The sequence below is a fragment of the Dipodomys spectabilis genome, unplaced genomic scaffold (assembly GCF_019054845.1).
Source record: "Dipodomys spectabilis isolate Male_0828 unplaced genomic scaffold, ASM1905484v1 ptg000136l, whole genome shotgun sequence".
In the NCBI taxonomy this organism is placed as follows: Eukaryota; Metazoa; Chordata; class Mammalia; order Rodentia; family Heteromyidae; genus Dipodomys; species Dipodomys spectabilis.
This window is the reverse complement of record NW_024870813.1, coordinates 11864635-11885577: the sequence shown is the minus strand read 5'-3', so window position 1 is coordinate 11885577 and position 20943 is coordinate 11864635. Positions and strand designations below refer to the sequence as shown.

The window sequence follows — 20943 nt, the reverse complement described above, 5'->3', positions numbered from 1 at the left end:
TGATATGCTGAGACAGAAGTTTGGAGATGTCCTTTTGAGATCAGGACATTTTCTATTCGTTGAGTCAAGCACAAAATATTTCTACTACTACACAGTTTCTATTACTGTTCAGAAAATACTTAACTAATACGGTATTTACAGAATTCTTAGTAACTTCTTAGTAGCATAATAGAAAAGACCAGAAACAATGGTTTTAGACTGCTGGGTCTGAGTCCTGCTTCTATGAATTATAAACTATCTGATGTTGGGCAATGCACTTTATCTTTTCATGTGGAGTTTCATCATGATCTTATTAGTAATTTTAGGATGGATCTAAATACTTGAACCATTATCAGGTCCTAGACTGTGGCCTGATTATGTGGTTACTACCCACTCTCTACCCTTTACCTCTTTCTCTTCCAGATAGATGAGCCCCAGTCTCAGGAAGATGAAGTGCATCTCAGTTGCATCTACTACAAAACTAACCGTTCGCTCGTAGCATGCCTTGGCCTCCACATGATTTCCACTCAGAAAATAGAGATGGCCCTTCAAAGCCCAGACATTAGGGTTCTGAGAAAGCAGACAAATAATGCATGAGATGAAGTCATATTTAAAAGTACCTTGATCTGATGGGTGTCCGTGGCTCTTGCCTGTAATCCTAGGTACTCAGGAGGCTGAGATCTGAGGATGTTGTTTTGAAGCCAGCCCAGGTAGGAAAGTCCTTGAGACTCTTATCTCCAATTAACCCACTAAAGCCAGAAGTAGAGCTGTAGCTCAAGTGGTAGAGTGCTAGCCTTATGCAAAAACAGGGTTAGAGCCCAGACCCTGAGTTCAAACTTCAAGACTAGCATGCATGCATGCATCTGCGTGCTCACACACACAAAGTAACTTTGATGACTTTGATTGAACATTTACATTTAGATTAGTAAATCTGTTTCCTTTTTCTAATAGTACCTAGTTATAAACAGGATCATTTAAATACACTGGGAGGTATTTTTCTAGATCTTCCCTCTCCACTTCTTTTTTTCCTTCCTTCATCTCCCCCTTCCACTCTCTCTCTGTCTGTCTCTGTCTCTCTGTCTCTGTCTCTGTCTCTCTCTCTCCCCCTCTCCCTCTCCCTCTTTCTCTCTTTTTTTACATTTTTCAAAGAAGGAGGATTTTGGAGAATGACTACTAAGAAAAACACTGAAGTGGGCTGGGAAGGTGGCTCAGTGGTAGAGTGCTTGCCTCACATGCATGAGGCCCTGGCTTTGATTCCTCAGCACTACATAAGCAGAAAAAGCTGGAAATAACACTATGGCTCTAGTAGTAGAGTGCTAGCCATGAGATGAACCGCTCAGGGACAGTGCCCAGGCCCAGAGTTCAGGCCCCACGACCGGCAAAAAAAAAAAAAAAAAACCAGAAAGAAAGAAAGAAAGAATGAAAGCAAGCAAGCAAGCAAGCAAGCACTGAAGTATAACCAATATAGAAGTCTTAAGCAGGATAGAGAAGTATAGAAAACTAGAACTAGATAAGGCACTGTCTGCTAAAATCTGTCCTTATTTTTCTCTACCTTTGCAAAAGTCATTATTATTTTATAAAAGGAAGGGTAAAGAGAGAAGAGAGATGAGTTTACTAACAACTGATGACCACCACTAGCACCCCCACCCTCACTGGTACCAGAAATCTACTTGTGATATAGTACCATTTTTTTTAAGACAAGGTGTCATCAAGCTGCCAAAACTTCAAATCCTGATTCAAGTATCTTCCTACATCAGCTTCCCAGGTTTCAGAGGCTGAGCCAAGTTAGGGAAATTAAGAGCCAGAGCTAAGAATAAACATGTTATTCTATACCTGGTATAATAAACATGGCACCTGTGGTTCATGCCTGTAATCCTAGATACTCAGGGGGCTGAGATCTGAGGATCATAGTTCAAAGCCAGCCTGGGCAGAAAAGTCCCTGTGAGACTCTTACTTCTAATTAATCACTCAAAAACCAGAAGTGGTGCTATGGCTCAAAGTGGTAGAGCACTAGCCTTGAGCAAAAGAGCTGAAGGATAGTGCTCAGGCTCTGACTTCAAGCCCCACAACTGACAGAAAGAAAGAAAGAAAGGAGACAGAAAGAAAAACAGAAAGACAGAAAAGAAGGGAGGAAGGGAAGAAGGGAAGGAGGGAGGGAGAGAGGGAGGGAAGGAAGGAAGGGAGGGAGGGAGGGAGGAAGGGAAGAAAGAAAGGAAGGTAGGTGCTGGGTGCGGGTGGCTCACACCTGTAATCCTAGCTACTCAGGAGGCTGAAATCTGAGGATCACAGTTCAAAGCCAGCCTGGGCAGTCTGTGAGACTCTAACCTCCAATAAACCACCAGAAAACTGGAAGTGGAGCTGTGGCTCAAGTGGTAGAGTTCTAGCCTTGGGCTGAAGAGCTCAGGGTGCCCAGGCCCAGAGTTCAAGCCCCATGAGTGACCAAAAAAAAAGAAAGAAGGGAGGGAGGTAGGGAGGGAAGGAGGAAAAGAAAGAAAGAGAGAGAGAATATATAACTGGTATAGGCTAGGTATCATGGCACATTCCTGAAACCCAAGAAACACAGGAGATCCCAGTTCAAGGCAAGCCCAGGCAAATCTAGTGACACACCCTTTCAAAAACAGACTGGGCAAAGTGGGGCACACCAGTAATCCCAGCTACTTTGGAGATGGAGGTAGAAGAATCATGGTCTGAGGCTAGCCAAGCAAAGCTAGCAAGACTTTATCTGAAATACTAAAAGCATAATGACTTGGGGCAGGTCTCAGTATAGAGTACTTAAAACTCAGTACCTGAAAAATAAAAACAAAACAAAACAAATTCTTGTATAGCAAGATACAGACACCTAGGTCAAAAGATCCTCTCATTTGTAAGGCCATCTGGGATTCCATAGCTCAATGCTTGAATGATAACCTCAAAACTTTCCAACAGTTGATTGACTGTTAACAAGTGCCAAGGGACATGAATAACACATGTCCCTAACCTACTTTAGTTAGTAATGACCCAAGGTTAGTAAACTAATCAGACTTAATATCTCAGGATCAAAATAATATAACAAGAATGACAAGCATCTGAGGTGTCCACAATGAAGAGGAGCACTTATCCTAAGGCAAGTTTAAGTTAACCCTCCAACCACTTTTCACCACAAATGCACCTGATGTTAGAGTTCATGGCACCTCTCATGAAATGCACCCATACCTATTATTGGGTGTGTATATATCACCTTCCCTTTGCTTTCCTTTATTAATAAACATTTCACTTCATGACTTGTTCAGAAATTCTTATTCTGCAATGGAAGGACCACCACAGATTCCCACCAACTTCAGAGACAGGTCTACAGGCACACATTAGCATGCCCTGCTGGCTTCACTTAGTTTGGGGGGTGTGTGTGTGCACAAACACGTGCATGTGTGTGTGTGTGTGTGTGTGCATGGTGCATACTAGTCCTGAGGCTTGAACTCAAGGTTTAGGCATTGTCTTTGAGCTTTTTTGCTCAAGGTTGGTGCTCTACCACTTGTGCCCCAGCTCCACTTCCACTTTGGTGGTTAATTGGGGATAAGAATCTCACGATTCCCTGCCTGGGATGGCTTTTGAACCATGATCCTCTGATCTCAGTCTCCCAAGAAGCTAGGATTACAGGCGTGAGCCACCAATGCCTGGCTGGCATCATTACCTTTCACGGAGCCCTGTTTTCCCTTCATCCACCAAGAAGCCCTAGTGAAAGCCATTACCAGATAATCCATTTGCGCTGCTTGCTGAAGACATTCCTCTGTCTTGGCAAAATCCTTCTTGAGAAGGTGTGTCTGGGCCAGCACCAAGTAATACTCACAGCTGGGGCCTCCTTGAGGACATAGTAGCTCATGTGCAAGCACTCTGTGCACATACTACAAGGAAATTAGATTTTATGAAGAACATGGAAATGGCTTCATATTGCCAGTCCCATTGCTTTTGTGGTTGAAGTAGTCTCACTCAAATAATGAGTACCATATAGATTGAAGATTTATACTTATAGAACATAGTGATTGTCCTCAACCTCAGATGGTTAAGGGTGATTACATTCAGCACTTCATATCTCATCACCAATTACTACTCAGTCAACAAGTGTTGGCATGTTGAAGTGAATAACCCACAATACTGCACAATTCTGGTCTTGATGGCCATCACACAGAGTTTTAGACTACTTTTTTTTTCCTTTTGCTATTGGCATACATTAGTTGTATAAGAGGGTTTCATTTAACATTTGCAAACATGTATACATTGTGTCTCAATCAATCCGATCCCATTCCTCCTTCAAACAATTTCAATGGGGTTCATTGTTTTATTTTCATACATGCAAACAAACAAACCCTTTGAACCATATTCACCCTCATTCATCCTTTTGGTTAGCCCTCTCCTTAGGTTTATTATGCAGCAAACCAAGGTACCTAATCAACCACCCCATTTACACACACCAGTAACATTTCCAGACAGCTATCCTTGAAGGAAACTTAAGGCGAGGTAAAACTTGTCCTGCCAAAATTCAAGACTTGGGATCTTGGAAACATAAATAAATGTTCATGTTTACCAGTTTTGTATTTGGAGGTATTATTTTTAAACTTTAAAAAACCCATAAATGTGGCAAAGTCAGCTTGAACTTGGTAAATGGGAGGGAAACCCTTCTTTTGTCATCTGTCCTCTCTTCACAAAAGATGTAGAAACCTCCACTAACACACCTCCTTAGGGAACTAGGAGGGTGTGACTGCAGCTTTTCTACTTCTCTCCGGTTCTCTGACTTGGGATAATGACTTACTTAACTCTACGGGAAAGGTAAATATGCTACAAATTCCTGTTTAATGTGATCCAATGCCACCCAGTTTGTAATTCTTGTTCTTTCCTGCCTCTCAACTGGGGGTATGAGCTCTGCAGGATCAGGATCAGCTCCCTTGTTCCTGGATCTTGCTGTCTCTCTCGCTGCTTTCTCACAAATATGCTTCTGCTTTTTCTTCATCTTTTTTTCCCAGTGTTGGGGCTTGAACTCAGGGCCTGGCCACTGTCCCTGAGCTTCTTTTGCTCAAGGCTAGTACTCTGCCACTTGAGTCACAGTGCCACTTCTGGCCTTTTCTTTTTTTAAGGTACTGAGGAATCGAACCCAGGGCTAAATGCATGCTAGGCAAGCACTCTACTGCTAAGCCATATTCACAGCCCCAAATATGCTTCTTAATTCCCAGATATCAGGCAGACCTCATCATTTAGGCTCCTCTGATAAAAGGCCACAATTCTCCAGCTGCTTTCCTTGTGACTGCATGGCTAAGTCAAATGTGGGATTAGTCATATTTTTAGACAAGTTTTACCAATAAAATAATAACTTACTATCTAACACTCCCATATAGCATTGTTTATCTCTTTTCAATTGGTCAACATTTGGAAGGGGAAAAGGATATCCCATCACTCATATAAGTTCCCATAAGAAAAGGTGAGAACAGGGTACATACACCTTAGAGAAAGGTTTTGTTCGCTGGTATTCTATAATGAGCAGATTTGCAGTGAGGTTGCATATTCCACCAGCAGAGTGGTTCACATTTGGATGTGTCCTTAAAGTGTGCTCTTAGAAGTATACTTGAAGAGGTGTAAGTGTAGCTCAGTGTTGAGCTTTAACATGCATAAGGCCTTTGATTTAGTCCCCAGCACATTTATGTGCACACATGCATGCACATACACACATTTGATTTCTGCTTCATATGTGTTTTAGCTTGCAAACATCCCACTATGGATAGAATAAATAGGTCACTACAGTTTTTCCATCATTGCCCTTTTCAAAGTATCCTGACCTGTACAGCATTGACTTTCATCAAGAAGCGTATGGTCTCCATGAAGACTGTGGTATGAGTTTGGGGAACACTACTAGGGGGTGGATGCAGAAAAGCTGGCGAATCTTGACATTTTGATGCTTCTGAAAATATTATATTAAAGGAATAGAAAAACATACATAAAGAAAAAAATGTCAAAATGTCAGGCACACTAATTTGTATACAGAGTACTATGATCTAATATGTACGAATGACCATAATCTACAAAGCAGTAGATATTGCTAGCAATGGTTCCCAGACAAGAAAACTGTTTCTCAAGGTATGTATACTGGCAAGTCACAACCAAATGAAAAGGTTTCCAAAAAGGGTTCAGATCGGGATGGGAAGGGGAAACAAAGGAAGAGGCTACAATAAGAAATGTACTCATTATCTTGCCCATGTAATTGTACCCCCTCTGTACAGTATTTTCACAATTAAAAAATAGGGTTCAGATCTCTGACAGCAAAAAAAATTATAGATAAAAAACTGAAGATTTATAGAAATGGAAAATTACATGTTTGTTTGTTTTTTTGCTACATCTGTGAGCTAAATAAAAAATCCTTGCTTACTGAAGGCATTATAGATGAGTGCTGATATCTGGAATCCTAGCTATTCAGGAAGCTGAGAGCTGGAGAAGTTCAATTCATAGCCATCCTGAGCAGAAACGTCCATAATACGCCATCTCTAATTAATCAGTAAAATGCCAGACTGGAGGCATAGCTCAAGTGTTAGAGCAACAGCCATGAAATCAAACAAGCCAAGTGAAAGCAGAAGACCCTGAGTTCAAGCCATGGTACTGGAAAAAAGTTATATCACTGAGTTTGAATTTTGGAGTCTAAACTAATCTGAGGGAATATAGCCAAAATGATTTGTGAACCAGTCAAGATGGCCACTTTAATAATCATAAAAAATTTCATCCTTGCCTAGTTTATTTATATATCCCTCTTTGAAGTAGTAATCTTTAATCCTAATTACCTTTTTTGTTCAATGTGGTATCCTTTAAAACCATGCTAGATGTATTTGGGCCAATAACTGGATCTAGAGATTGCTTCATTGTAATGGGTTCTCGTGACTCAGACTGCAGTTTAGAAGATTCTTCAACAAATTCATCTACAATAGATAATGTAGCTGCTGCTCCTAATGAATATTAATGAAAACAAAAATCTTCTTTCCTTGGGTATATAAAAGGTTATCAAAGCAGATATAATATACAAAGCATAAGAAACATATTCCATAAATTTTGCATAAAAATAGTCTTGCTTGGTGGACATTTCTGAATAGTTTAAAGAACACAACCTCACACCTTCTGTGCAATTAGTGACTGCCCTCCAGTACAACCTAGCTAGTCCCAGTCACACTAATGTTAAATAGACTATTATAAAAGTTACATGTTAAAGCTAGAATCGGAAGGATCCAGATTAGAAAAATGATTACATTTTAGATAACATTATTTTAAAATAAATTTTATTAAGATTAAGTGATTACATAAATTTCACAAATTTCACAGTATTGTGAGATACTAATACTTAAGGTCACAACCACATTTGCAACTTCACAAGTCAAATTGTCATTATCATGGTCTATAATGTTTGTGAATTCTATGAGCTTCGACAATACAACTATTTCTTCCACATTGGGTGATAGGTACATTTCTTTCCTTTTGCTTAGTGTCAGCTGTTCCCTCTTTCCAAACTCTCATTCCCTCCTTCCCATTGCTGCCCTTGAGTTGCTTGCTTCACTTTCATCAATGCCCAGTGCAGCTGATGGGCCCTCTGCTGTATTTTTTTCAATTGTTTCCCTCTGATTCTGTGTCCTCCTCCTAGCTTCCCTCAGATGTGTGTGCGCATGCGCGCGCGCGCGCACACACACACACACACACACACACACACACACACACACACACCATATATGTGGTCAAAAACATGGAGTCATTCAGAAATGACATGACAAATTGAACGGAGTCCTTTGTTTCTTGAGTCCTATTTACTTTGTCATATCTCCTTGCATTTTGGATTTAACATCTACCTGTCAGGGAGACAATGTGCCATTTGTCTCTCGGCTCTTGGCTTACACCACTCAAAATTATTTGTTCTAGTTCCATCAATTTCCCTGTGAATGCCATTATTTTGTCCTTTCTAATGGTGGCATAATATTCCATTGTATATAGCTACCACAATTTTTTGATCCATTCATCTGTAGTGGGGCATCTGGGTTGTTTCCATATCTTGGCTATTGTGAATAGTGCAGCAAGGAAGATGGAGGTGCATGTGTCCTTGTATCCTGGTTCCTGTTGCTCAGGTAGATGTCTAGGAGTGGTAAGGCTGGGTGGTATGGAAGATCTGTTTAGTTTTCTGAGGAACCTCCAGACTGCTTTCCAGAGTGGTTATATTAGTGTACATTCCCACCAGCAGTGCACTAGGGTTACTCTTACTCTGCATCTCTGCTAGTATTTGTCATTGTTTGAATTTAGGATATAGGCCATTCTGACTGGTTGTTTTTATTTGCAGTTCCTTTACAGCCAGGGATGATGAACATTTCCTCATGTGTTTCTTTGACTTTTTTTGTTTGTTTGTTTGTTTTGGGTCCAGTCGTGGGGCCTGAACTCTGGGCCTGGGCACTATCCCTCAGCTCTTCAGCTCAAGGCTAGTGGTCTACCACCTGAGCCACAGCGCCTCTTCTGGCTTTTTTTCTTTTTGCTTCTGTGGTGCTGAGGAATCAAACCCAGGGCCTCAGGCATGCAAGGCAAGCGCTCTACCACTGAGCCACTTTCCCAGCCCTTTCTTTGCCATTTTTATCTCTTCTTCTGAGACGTCTCTCTTTAGTTCCCTTACCCATTTCATGATTGGTTTGTTAGATTTGGGAGGGATTAGTTTCTTGACTTCCCTGTGTATAATGGATATCAGGCCCTTGTGTGATATATTGCTGGTAAATATTTTTTCCCAATTAGTTGACTATATTTCTAGTTTGGTTGCTATGTCTTGAGCTGTGCAGAAACTTTTTATTTTAAGGTAGTCCCATTTGTCCAGTCTCTCTCCAATTTGTTGTGACTCTGGGACTCTGTTCAGGAAGTTCCTGCCTGTGCCTATAAGTTCAAGTGTCTCTCCTACTCTGTCCTACAGTAGATTCAGAGTTTCAGGTTTGACGTTAAGGTCTTTAATCCATTTTGCATTTGTTAGTGTATGGTGATAGGCTGGGATCCACTTTTAGTTTTCTGGATGAGGCCGCCCAGTTTTCCTAGCACCAGTAGTTGAAGAGTCTATGCTTCTTCCCCTGTATGTCTTTGGCTCCTTTGTCCAATATCAGCTGACTATTGGTATGTGATTTTATTTCTGGATCTTCTAATCTGTTCCATTGGTCTTTGGATCTATTTTGTGCCAATACCAAGCTGTCTTTGTTATTATGGCTCTATAGTAAAGCTTGAAATCTGGTATTGTGATCCCTCCCACATTGTTTCTTTTGCCTAGAATTGCTTTGGCTATTCTAGGTCTTTTGTTGTTCCATATGAATTTTTGGTTTGTTTTCTCTATTTCAATAAAAGGATTTTAATGGGAATTGCATTGAATTTGTATATCATTTTTGGCAGTATGGCTATTTTCACTATATTAATTCTGGCTATCCAAGACATGGAAGGTCTTTCCACTTCCTGGTGTCCTCTATGATTTCTTTCTTTAAGCTTGTATAGTTTTCACTAAATAGGTTTTTAATATCTTTGTTAGGTTAATTCTTAGTTTTTTTTTGAGGTTATTGTGAATGAGGTTGTTTTCCTGATTTCCCTTTCTGCTTGTACATTGTTGGTGTACAGAAAGGCAACTGATTTGGGGGGGTTAATTTTGTATTCTGGTACTTTGCCAAAGTGGTTTATTAGTTTTAGGAGTTTGGGAATGGAGTTTTTGGGATCCTTATAGTATAATATCATGTCATCTGCAAACAGGCATAGCTTAATTTCTTCCTTCCCTATGTGAATCCCTTTAATATCCTTTTATTGCCTTATTGCTCTGGCTAAGGATTCCAAAACTATATTGAAGAGGAGTGGGGAGAGTAGGCATCCTTGCCTTGTTCCTGATTTTAGAGAAGGTTGTAGTTTTTCCCTATTTAGCATAATATTAGTTGTTGGCCTGTCATATATGGCTTTTATTGTTTTAAGAAATGTTCCTTCTACTCCAATTTTCTCCAGAGCTTTTAAAATGAATGGACACTGTATTTTATAAAAAGCCTTTTCTGTGTCAATGGAGACAATCATGTGGTTCTTGACCTTGGATCTGTTGGATGTGATAGATTACATTTAATGATTTATGTATGCTAATCCATCCCTGTATCTCTGGGATGAAGCCTACTTGATCATAATGTATGTTTTTGATTCTGCTGGCCAAAATTTTATTGAGAACTTTTGCATCTGTGTTCATTAAAGAGATTGGTCTGTAGTTCTTTTATGTTGGATCTTTGGTTTGGGGATGAGTGTGATACTGGCTTCACAGAATGAGTTTGGGATTGCTCCCTCTGTTTCTATTTCTCAAAGAGTCTGAGGAGTATGGGTATTAGTTCCTTTTTAAAGGTCTTATAGAATTCCCTAGTGAATCCATCTGGTTCCTGGGCTTTTCCTTGTTCGAAGATTTCTGATCACTTCCTCTATCTCATTGTAAGATATTGGCTTATTTGGTTTATCTTTTCTTGGTTCAGTTTGGGCATTTTGTATTTCTCTAAAAATTCATTCATTTCTTCTAGGTTTTCCTTCTTTAACGAGTATAGATTCTGGAAGTTGTTCTTTATAATTGTTTGGATGTCCTGGATGTTTGTTGTAATTTTTTCTGGGACATCCCTGATCTTACTGATTTGGGTTCCTCTCTTCTTTTTTAAATCTTGTCAGAGGTCCATCAATTTTATTCATTTTTTTAAAAAAAATAGCCTTTTGTTTTTATTAATTTTAATAGTTTTCTTAGTCTCTATCTCATTAATTTCAGCTCTTATTTTGGTTATCTTGCTCCATCTAGTAACTTTGGGTTCACATTTTTTCTTGCTTTTCTAGCAGTTTTAGTTGCACCATGAAATTATTTATTTGGTCTATCTCTATTTTCTTGATGTGTACACTGAGATTTGGTCTATATTTTCTTTTCTTTTCTTTTTTTTAACTGTATTTTTTTGTCTTTTCTTTTCTTTTTTTTTTTTTTTGGTACTGGGGATCGAACCCAGGACGTTGCACTTGCTAGGCAAGCACTTTGCCACTGAGCTACATCCCAGCCCTATCTCTATTTTCTTGATGTGTACACTGAGAACAATAAATTTGTCCCTCAGGACTTCTTTTGTTGTGTCACACAGGTTTGTTTGTGATGTCTACTCATTTTCATTGAATTGTAGGAACTTTTAAATTTCTTCTTTAATTTCTTCTGTTATTCAGGTGATATTCAGTAGCATACTGTTCAGCTTCAATGTATTTGAGTAATTTCTGCAGCATGCTTTGTTGTTGAAAACTAGCTTGATTCCACTATAGCCAGATAGACTACAGGGGATTAAAGCTGGGTACCAGTGGCTCACACCTATAATCCTAGCTACTCAGGAGGCTGAGATCTGAGGATCATGGTTCAAAGCCAGCCCTGGCAGTATAGTCCATGAAATTCTTATCTTGAATAAACCACTAGAAAACAGGAAGTGGTGCTATGGCTCAAGTGGTAGAGCACCAGCCTTGTGTTTTTTTTTGTTTTGTTTTGTTTTTGTCAGATGTGGGGCCTGAACTCTGGGCCTAGTCCTGGGCACCTCAGCTCTTCAGCTCAAGGATAGCTCTCTACCACTTGAGGCGCAGTGCCACCTCCAGCATTTTCTGCTTATGTGGTGCTGAGGTATACAACTTAGGGCCTCATGCATGCAAGATGAGCACTCTACCACTGAGCCACCTTCCCTGCCTGCTAGCCTTGAATTGAAAAGCTGAAGGACAGAACCCAGGCCAGAGTTCAAGCCCCAGGATTGACAGAAAAACAAAAACAATACAGAGGATTATGTCGATCCTCTTGTATTTGTTTAAATTCTTTGTTTGAACTATGATATGATCTATTTTGGAGAAAGTTCCATGGGTTGCTGGTAAGAATGTGTACTGGGTCATTGTTGGGTGGAAAACTCTGTAGATGTCAATTCAGTCCACTTGAGATATGGTATCATAATTTGGAGGCTTCTTTGCCAATCCTCTGTCCTTTGGTGAGAATGGAGTTTTAAAGTCTTCTAGTCTTACTGTATTTGGATCTATTTTTTCCTGTAAGTCTGAGAATATCTGCTTAATGTATTTGGGAGCACCAATGTTTAGAGAGTATAAATTGATAATGGTAATATCCTCTTCTTGGATTGTTCCCTGTATTAACATGCAGTGTCTTTGTCTTTTTCTATTGATTTTAGTGAAAGGTTTATTTTGGTATATACTAATATGGCAACGCCGGCCTTCTTGCTGGGAGCATTTGCATTATAGATCTTCCTCCGTCCCTTCACTCAATGTTTGTTTTTATCTTTGGCTGTGAGATGGGTCTTTTGAAGACAACAAATGGATGGATCTTGTTTTTTGATCCAATCTGCAGTTCTTTTTATTGGTGAATTGGTGAATATTGATGGTTATTACAGAGAGAGTACATTGGGTTTCCATGTCATTTTCCTGCTTTCCTAAATTTTTCTTCTGTCTTTTACTTCTGTGCTTATTAAGTTGGTCTTCTAGTGTTATCTGTCTGACGTGAATCCCTAATCTTGTTTTCTTCAGATTGTAATCCACCTCTTAATGTTCTTTGTAGTGTTGGATTATTGTTTATGAATTCATTTTGTTTTTCTTTACTATTAAAATGTTTAGTAGTGGGGCACTGGTGGCTCAAACCTGTAATCCTAGTTAGTCAGGAGGCTAAGATCTGAAGATTACCATTCAAAGCCGGCCCCGAAAAGGCTGTGAGACTCTTTTTTTGGGGGGGGGGGGGTCTGGTCGTGGGGCCTGAATTCTGGGCCTGGGCGCTGTCCCTCAGCTCTTCAGCTCAAGGCAAGTGCTCTACCACTTGAGCCACAGCACCACTTGCGGGTTTTTTCTTTTTGCTTATGTGGTGCTGAGGAATCGAACCCAGGGCCTCATGCATGCAAGGCAAGCGTTCTACCACTGAGCCGCCTTCCCAGCCCAAGTCTGTGAGACTCTTATCTCCAATAAACCACTAGAAAACTGGAAGTGAAGCTGTGGCCCAAGTGGTAGAGGACTCGCCTTAAGCTGAGGAGTGCAGAGACAGTGCCCAGGCCCAGAGTTCAAGCCCCAGGACTGACAAAAAAATTTTAGTTTTTCTGTTGAATGTGAATGCTAGCTTTGCTGGATATACCAGTCTGGGTTGGCGGGTATTAGTTCTCAGGGCTCAGATGGTCTTTTGCAGGCTTTCCTTGCATTCAGTATCTGTGTGGAGAGTTCTGCAGTGATTCTGTTTCTTTCCCCATTGTAGTATAGCTCCTTCTTGGTTTTTGCCACCTGCAAGATTCTTTCTTTATTGTTCAATTCTAGCATTTTTACTATGATGTGCCTAGAAGTATTCCTCCTGGGATCCTTTTGCTTGTGTTATACAGGAAAGAGTTTCTCTTATAAGACTGGGGAAATTTTCAGTGATAATCTTATTGAAAAAGTGTTGCATCCCTCTGTTCTGGTATTTCTCACATTCGTCAACCCCAAATATACAAAGGTTAAATTTCTTGGCACTGTCTGCTTGTTCTTGGACTTCCCTTTGGTATATTTTAGGTGTTTTTTTTTCCATATCTGTGATTTCTTATTCTAGATGCTACATTTTGTCTTCAGTACCTGATATTCTATTTTCCATTTCATTCACTCTATTAGCTAGTTTCCACTGTGGTTTGCATGGAGGAAATTGAACCATTTATGATTTCTATGTCGGTTCTCAAAGTATTAATTTCATCTCTTAAAGAGGTGTGTACTGCATCTATTTTTGAGTGCATCTCTTGTTTTAAGTCCTGGATCTCTTTTGATAATTCATTTCTTTGTTCTTTAAATTTCTGATCCATTTCTTACTTTAATTCTTGAGTCATTGCCTCTAACAGCTCTTAGATGTAGCATTTGTCTTCCATTTCTTTTTTGCTTTCATTGTAGTTCTTCCCTGGGTGGCTGCTGGCCTTTTGGGATGGTTTGCTGTCTTAGCTGTTGATGCATCTTGTAATTTTTTTCTATCTTATTCCAGTGTTCATAAAAATAGCCATACTCATAGCTAGATTTAAAAATGTCTTATGCTGGGACCCAGCGTAGCCTGGGGTGGCAGTGGCAGCCGCCACGGTGGCAGCAGCAGCAGCGGTGAGCAACCCTAGACTCCCAGCCCTGCATCATCCTCCCCCAACCCACAGAAGCAACCCAACCCAATTCAGGGCTGTGGTGACCGTGGTAGTAGCAAACGAACCCAGAATTGCAGTATGGTGCAGCGCCTTTCTGCACTGGCCCTCATAAGCAGTGGCAAATGACCCTAGGCCCCTGGCACCTCTTCCCCCATCCCCCAGTCCCTGGAAGCCACTCAACCCAGCTTGGGATGGTGGTGACTGTGGTGGGGGCAGCAAACGACTCCAGACGTGCAGTGCCATGTGGTGTCTCTTTACACAGGCCCATGTAAGCAACCTAGCCTAAAACAGCAGCAGTGGCCAAGGTGAAATGGCAGTGGTAGTGAAGGACCCCAGACTCGCATGTACAGAATGTGAGCAAGCTTTGAGTTCAATTACTCAGCTTAGAAGATAAAGGCTGCGGGGCTGGGAAGGTGGCTCAGTGGTAGAGTGCTGCCTTGCTTGCATGAGGCCCTGGGTTTGATTCCTCAGCTCCACATAAGCAAAGAGAAAAAAGCCAGAAGTGGCGTTGTGGCTGAAGTGGTAGAGTGCTAGCCTTGAGCTGAAGAGCTGAGGAACAGCGCCCAGCCCAGAGTTCAGGCCCCACAACTGGAACCCTCCTCCCACAAAAAAGAATTAAAATGAGAAATAGATCCGAAATTTAAAGAACAAACAAACAAGCTATCAAAAGAGATCCAGGCCTTCAAACAAGAAATACACACAAAATAGATACAGTATACACCTAGCTAAAAGATGAAATTAGTACTCTAAGGAATGACCTAGAAATTATAAATGGCTCAATCTCCTTCATGCAAAATTCAATTTCCTCTATGCAAACCACAATGGAAGACACAGTTAATAGAATAAATGAAATGGAAAATGGAATATCACATACTGAAGACAAAATGCAAGCACTAGAAAACAAAGTTACAGATATGGAAAAATCACTCAAAACATGCCAAAGGGAAGCCCAAGAGTAAGCAGACAGTGCCAAGAAATTTAACCTTAGAATAACTGGGTAGACGAAGAAGAGGAATACCAAAATAAAGGAATACAACACTTATTCAATAAGATCATCACTGAAAACTTCCCCATTCTTAAAAGAGAAAATCTTACCTATATAATAGAGGCTTACAGAACACCTAACAAGATTGATCCCAGGAGGAACACTGCAAGGCATATTATAGTCAAAATGCTAGATTTAAGCAATAAAGAAACAATCTTGCAAGCAGCAAAAGCAAAGATGGAGCTATACTACAATGGGAAAAAAATTAGAATCACTGTAGATCTCTCCAACAGACTCTGAATGCAAGGAAAGCCTGGGAAAGTACCATCCGAGCCCTGAGAACCAATAACTGCCAGCCCAGACTGGTATATCCAGCAAAGCTAGCATTCACATTCAAGAGAGAAACTAAAATTTTTAATAGTAAAGAAAAATTAAATAAATTCATAAACAATGAGTCAGCATTACAAAGAATATTAAGAACGGGAATACAATGTGAAGAAAGCATTCAAAAACAGGGATCCAGACCAGATAGATATCGTTAGGAGACCAACTTAGTAAACACAGGAGGGAAGGAAAGAAGAAAAACTTAGGAAAGTATAAAATGACAGGAAATACAATATACCTCTCTATGATAACCATAAATATTAATGGACTCAATTCAGTCAAAAGAAAAAGAACTGCAGATTGGATCAGAAAACAAGATCCATCAATTTTCTGTCTTCAAGAGATCCACCTCACAGCCAAATATAAAAGCAAACCCTGAATGAAGGTATGGAGAAAGATCTACCATGCCACCAGCAAGAAGGCAGGAGTTGCCATTATGATATCTAGTAAAATAAACTTTACACTAAAATCACTACGAAAAGGCAAAGAAGATCACTATATAACAATACAGGGAACAATCCAAGAAGAGGACATCACCATTGTCAATCTATACACCCCAGACATTTGTGCACCCAAATATGTTAAGCAAATACTCTCAGATTTACAGGAAATAATGGATCCAAATACAATAATATTAGGAGACTTTAATACTCCACTATCACCAATGGACAGGTCCACCAACCAAAGAATTGGCAAAGAAGTCTCTGAATTAAATAATCTCATTTCTCAAACAGAATTAACTGACATATACCGAGTTTTCCACCCAACAATAACCCAGTACATATTCTTCTCAGCAGCTCATGGAACTTTTTCTAAAATAGATCATATCTTAGTTCATACAAAGAATTTATGCAAATACAAGAAGATCAACATAATCCCCTGTATTTTATCTGACCATAGTGGAATCAAACTAGTTCTCAATAACAAGGCATACAGTAGAAAAAACTCAAACACATGGAAATTAAACAGCACACTGCTGAGCAACACATGGGTCACAGAAGAAATTAAAGAAGAAATTAAAACGTTATTACAATTCAATGAAAATGAAGACACATCACAAGGAAACCTATGGGACACAGTGAAAGCATTCCTGAGGGGTAAGTTTATTGCTCTCAGTGCACACGTCAAGAAAACAGAGACAGACCAAATAAACAATCTCATGATGTGACTAAAACTGCTAGAGACACAAGAAAAAGTTGAACCTAAAGTCACTAGATGAAGCAAGATAACCAAAATAAGAGCTGAAATTAATGAAATAGAGACTAAGAAAACTATAAATAAAATTAATAAAACAAAAAGCTGTTTGTTTTTTTAATCAATAAAATTGGTGGACCACTGGCAAGATTAACTAAAAAGAGAAGAGAGGAGACCCAAATCAATAAGATCAAAGATGTCACAGGAAAAAGTACAACAAACATCCAAGACATCCAAACAATTATAAAGAAATATTTCCAGATTCTATTCTCACAAACGATGGAAAACCTAGCAGAAATGGACGAATTCCTAGAGAAATACAAATTGCCCAAACTGAACCAGGAAGAAATAAATCAATCAAATACACCAATAATCTACAGTGAGATAGAGGAAGCAATCAGAAACCTTCCAACAAGGAAAAGCCCAGGACCAGATGGATTCACTACAGAATTCTATAAGACCTTTAAAGAGAAATTAATATCCATACTCCTGAAGCTCTTCAGAGAAATAGAAGCAGAAGGAGTAATCCCACACTCATTCTATGAAGCCAATATCACTCTCATCCCCAAACCAGGCAAAGACCCAACCAAAAGAGAGAACTACAGACCAATCTCTTTGATGAACACAGATGCAAAGCTCCACAATAAAATTCTAGCCAATGGGCTGGGAAGTGGCTCCATGGTAGAGTGCTTGCCTTGCATGCATGAGGCTCTGGGTTCGATTCCTCAGCACCACATAAGCAAAAAGAAAAAAGCCGGAAGTGGCGCTGTGGCTCAAGTGGTAGAGTGCTAGCCTTGAGCTGAAGAGCTGAGGGACAGTGCCCAGGCCCAGAGTTCAGAGACCCCCCCCCCAAAAAAAAATAAAATAAAATAAAATTCTAACCAACAGAATCCAGAAACATGAAAAAAAATCATACATTATGAACAAGTAGGCTTCATCCCAGAGATGCAGGGATGGTTTAACATATGTAAGTCAATAAATGTAATCCATCACATCAACAGATCCAAGGTCAAGAACCAAATGATTATCTCCATTGACGCAAAAAAGACTTTTGATAAAACACACATTCATTCATGTTAAAAGCTCTGGAAAAAATGGAATAGAAGGAACATTCCTTAAAACAATAAAAGCCTTATATGACAGACCAACGACCAATATCATACTTGGTGGGGAAAAACTACAACCAATCCCCACTCCTACTCACATAGTTCTGTAATCCTTAGCCAGAGCAATAAGGCAGGAAAAAGACATTAATGGGATCCGCATAGGGGAGGAAGAAGTTAAACTATCTCTTTTTGCAGATGACATGATTTTATACCTTAACGATCCCAAAGGCTCCATCCCCAAACTCTTAGAGTTTATAAACCACTTCGGCAAAGTAGCAAGATACAAATTTAACCCACAAAAACCAGTCACCTATCTGTACACCAAAAATATACAAGCAGAAAGGGAAAATCAAGGAAATAACCCCATTCCCACTCATAATAACCTCAAAAAAATAAACTATCTAGGAATTAACCTTACCAAAGATGTAAAGGATCTATTTCATGAAAACTACAAAAGCCTTAAAAAAGGAATCATAGAGGATACCAGGAAATGGAAAGATCTCCCATGTTCCTGGATTGTAGAGCACATGGGCAGCAAAGATGGTGCTGGGAGAGAGTAGAGTGGGCAGAGCCCAACTGACCTTCCGATCAGTGCCTAACCAGCCTGTGAAGGCCTAGGTGCATGATAGGGTGTGACCTTGACAGTGATTGGTTCCTCTTCCTCCCTTGCCATGCCACCCGCCCTTTTTGGCTTTAAAAAGGGCTGCTCTCTATTAATAAAAGAGTTTTCTACCTGCTGGATTTGGCTCCCCGCTGTGTCTGATTGTCTCCTGGGCTGAGGGAGGCTGGGGAATGGGCAAGCGCCGCACTTACCTTTCCTTGGACCCCGTCCGTCTTTCGTGGGACGGACGAAGACCCAACACTGGATAAGCAGAATTAACATAGTGAAAATGGCTATACTGCCAAAATTGATAAACACATTCAATGCAATTCCCATTAAAATCCCAATGATGTACTTTACTGAAATACAGAAACAGTCCAAAAGTTCATATGGAATAACAAAAGACCTAGAATAGCCGAAGCAAGTCTAGGCAAAAGAACGCAGGAAGAATCACGATACCAAATTTCAAGCTCTACTATAGAGCCATAGTAACAAAGACAGCTTGGGACTCGTACAAAAAGAGACCCGAAGACCAATGGAACAGACTAGAGGACCCAAAAACAAAGCCACATATGTACAGTCAGTTGATATTTGACAAAGGAGCCAAAGACATACAGTGGAAGAATCATGGCCTCTTCAACTATTGGTGCTGGGAAAACTGTGTGGCCCCATGTAGAAAAACGAAAGTGGACCCTAGTCTATCACCATGCACTAACATCAACTCAAAATGGATTAAAGACCTTAACATCAAACCTGATACTCTGAAACTACTGCAGGACAGAGTAGGAGAGACATTTGAACTTATAGGCACAGGCAGGAATTTCCTGAGCAGGAATTTCCCAGGGTCACAACAAATTGGAGAGAGACTGGACAAATGGGACTACCTTAAAATAAAAAGTTTCTGCACAGCTCAAGACATAGCAACCAAACTAGAAAGATTGCCAACTATTTGGGAAAAAATATTTACCAGCAATATATCAGACAAGGGTCTAATATTCATTATACGCAGGGAACTCAAGAAACTACCCCCTCCCAAATCTAACAAACCAATCATGAAATGGGCAAGGGAACTAAAGAGAGACTTCTCAGAAGAGATAAAAATGGCAAAGAAACACATGAGGAAATGTTCATCATCCCTGGCTGTAAAGGAAATGCAAATAAAAACAATCCTGAGATACCACCTTACCCCAGTTAGAATGGCCCACATCCTAAAGTCAGCCAATGACAAATGCTTGAGGGGATGCGGAGAAAGAGGAACCCTATTGCATTGCTGGTGGGAATGTATACTAATACAACCACTTTGGAAAACAGTCTGTAGATACCTCAGAAAGCTAAATATAGACCTCCCCTATGACCCAGCCATACCACTCCTAGGCATCTACCCTGAGCAACAGGAACCAGTATACAAAGACACATGCGCCTCCATGTTTATTGCAGCACTGTTCACAATAGCCAAGATATGGAAACAATCCAGATGCCCCACTACTGATGAATGGATCCAAAAATCGTGGTACCCATATACAATGAAGTATTATGCAGCCATTAGAAAGGACAAAATAATGGCATTTGCAAGGAAATGGATGGAACTAGAGCAGATTATTTTGAGCAAAGTAAGCTCAAACAGCACATGTAAGTAAGAGACAAACGGCACAGTCTCCCTGATATGAGGATGCTAAAGCCAAAATACAAGAAGATATGGCAAACAGGATTCAAGAAACAAAAGACAGCCACCCATTTTGTCATATCATTGCTAAACGAATCCATGTTCTGGACCATATATATGGTAGATATATGCACAAAACAGAGGGAAGACAGGAGGAGGAACAGAATAAGTGGGAACAGCCCACATTAAGCAAAAGGAAAGAAATGTAAACATCACCTGACATGGAAAAAATAACTTGTAATGTCAAAGTTCATAGAATTCACAAACTATATAGACCATGATAATGACAATTTGCCTTGTGAAAATTAAAATGTGTTTGCGATTCTAACTATCACTATTCCACAATACTGTGAAGTATGTGAAATTTATGTAATCACCAAATCTCAATGAAAGAAAAAAAAGTGAAAGAAGGGATGGGTTAAGAGAGGTGGGTGACAATGTTGTCAGACACTTTGAACTCATATACTGTTTTGTAGAATGGGAACTTCTTTGTACAACTACTTGAATTAAAATAAATAAATAAAATGTCTTATGCTGAAGGAGTGTGCCCTTGAGGAGCATTCAAAATAATCTTGTTGCAAGATCCTTCACTTGAGTCACACTTGCAAAGTCTCCATTGCATATATAGAAATAGTCATAGGTCCCAGAGATTCAGACATGGGTAGATTTGAAGAGTCATATTCAGCTTAGCATAGCAATTTTGTATATAAACACTTGTTCAACAAGTGTTAGGACAAAGTCAGTCACTGGAGGAATGCTTTTGAAGGCTTGCCCTTGTCCTTGGCATCTAGGAATGGGGCCATGGTTTCTACTTCCAAACTATGAAGTGAGCAGCCTTGTTTTCCACATGCTCTGGTAACCATGATATTCTGCCTTGCCTC

General features: G+C 39.9%; 1 protein-coding gene across 7 annotated transcripts in view; it reads right to left on the bottom strand.

The window, feature by feature from the left end:
• The window catches only part of Cfap70 (cilia and flagella associated protein 70), a 77711-nt gene that overhangs the window by 13027 nt on the left and 43741 nt on the right, over positions 1 to 20943 (bottom strand). For 5 of the 7 annotated variants that reach the window (XM_042690191.1, XM_042690194.1, XM_042690198.1 and 2 more), the window contains 4 exons: positions 6774 to 6935; positions 5781 to 5902; positions 3705 to 3857; positions 388 to 549 (listed from right to left, as the gene is read on the bottom strand). In XM_042690191.1, the coding sequence (XP_042546125.1) occupies positions 388 to 549; positions 3705 to 3857; positions 5781 to 5902; positions 6774 to 6935 (599 nt within the window). The remainder of the gene's footprint in view (positions 1 to 387; positions 550 to 3704; positions 3858 to 5780; positions 5903 to 6773; positions 6936 to 20943) is intronic. The other 2 variants (XM_042690193.1, XM_042690199.1) reach the window with 1 other exon arrangement.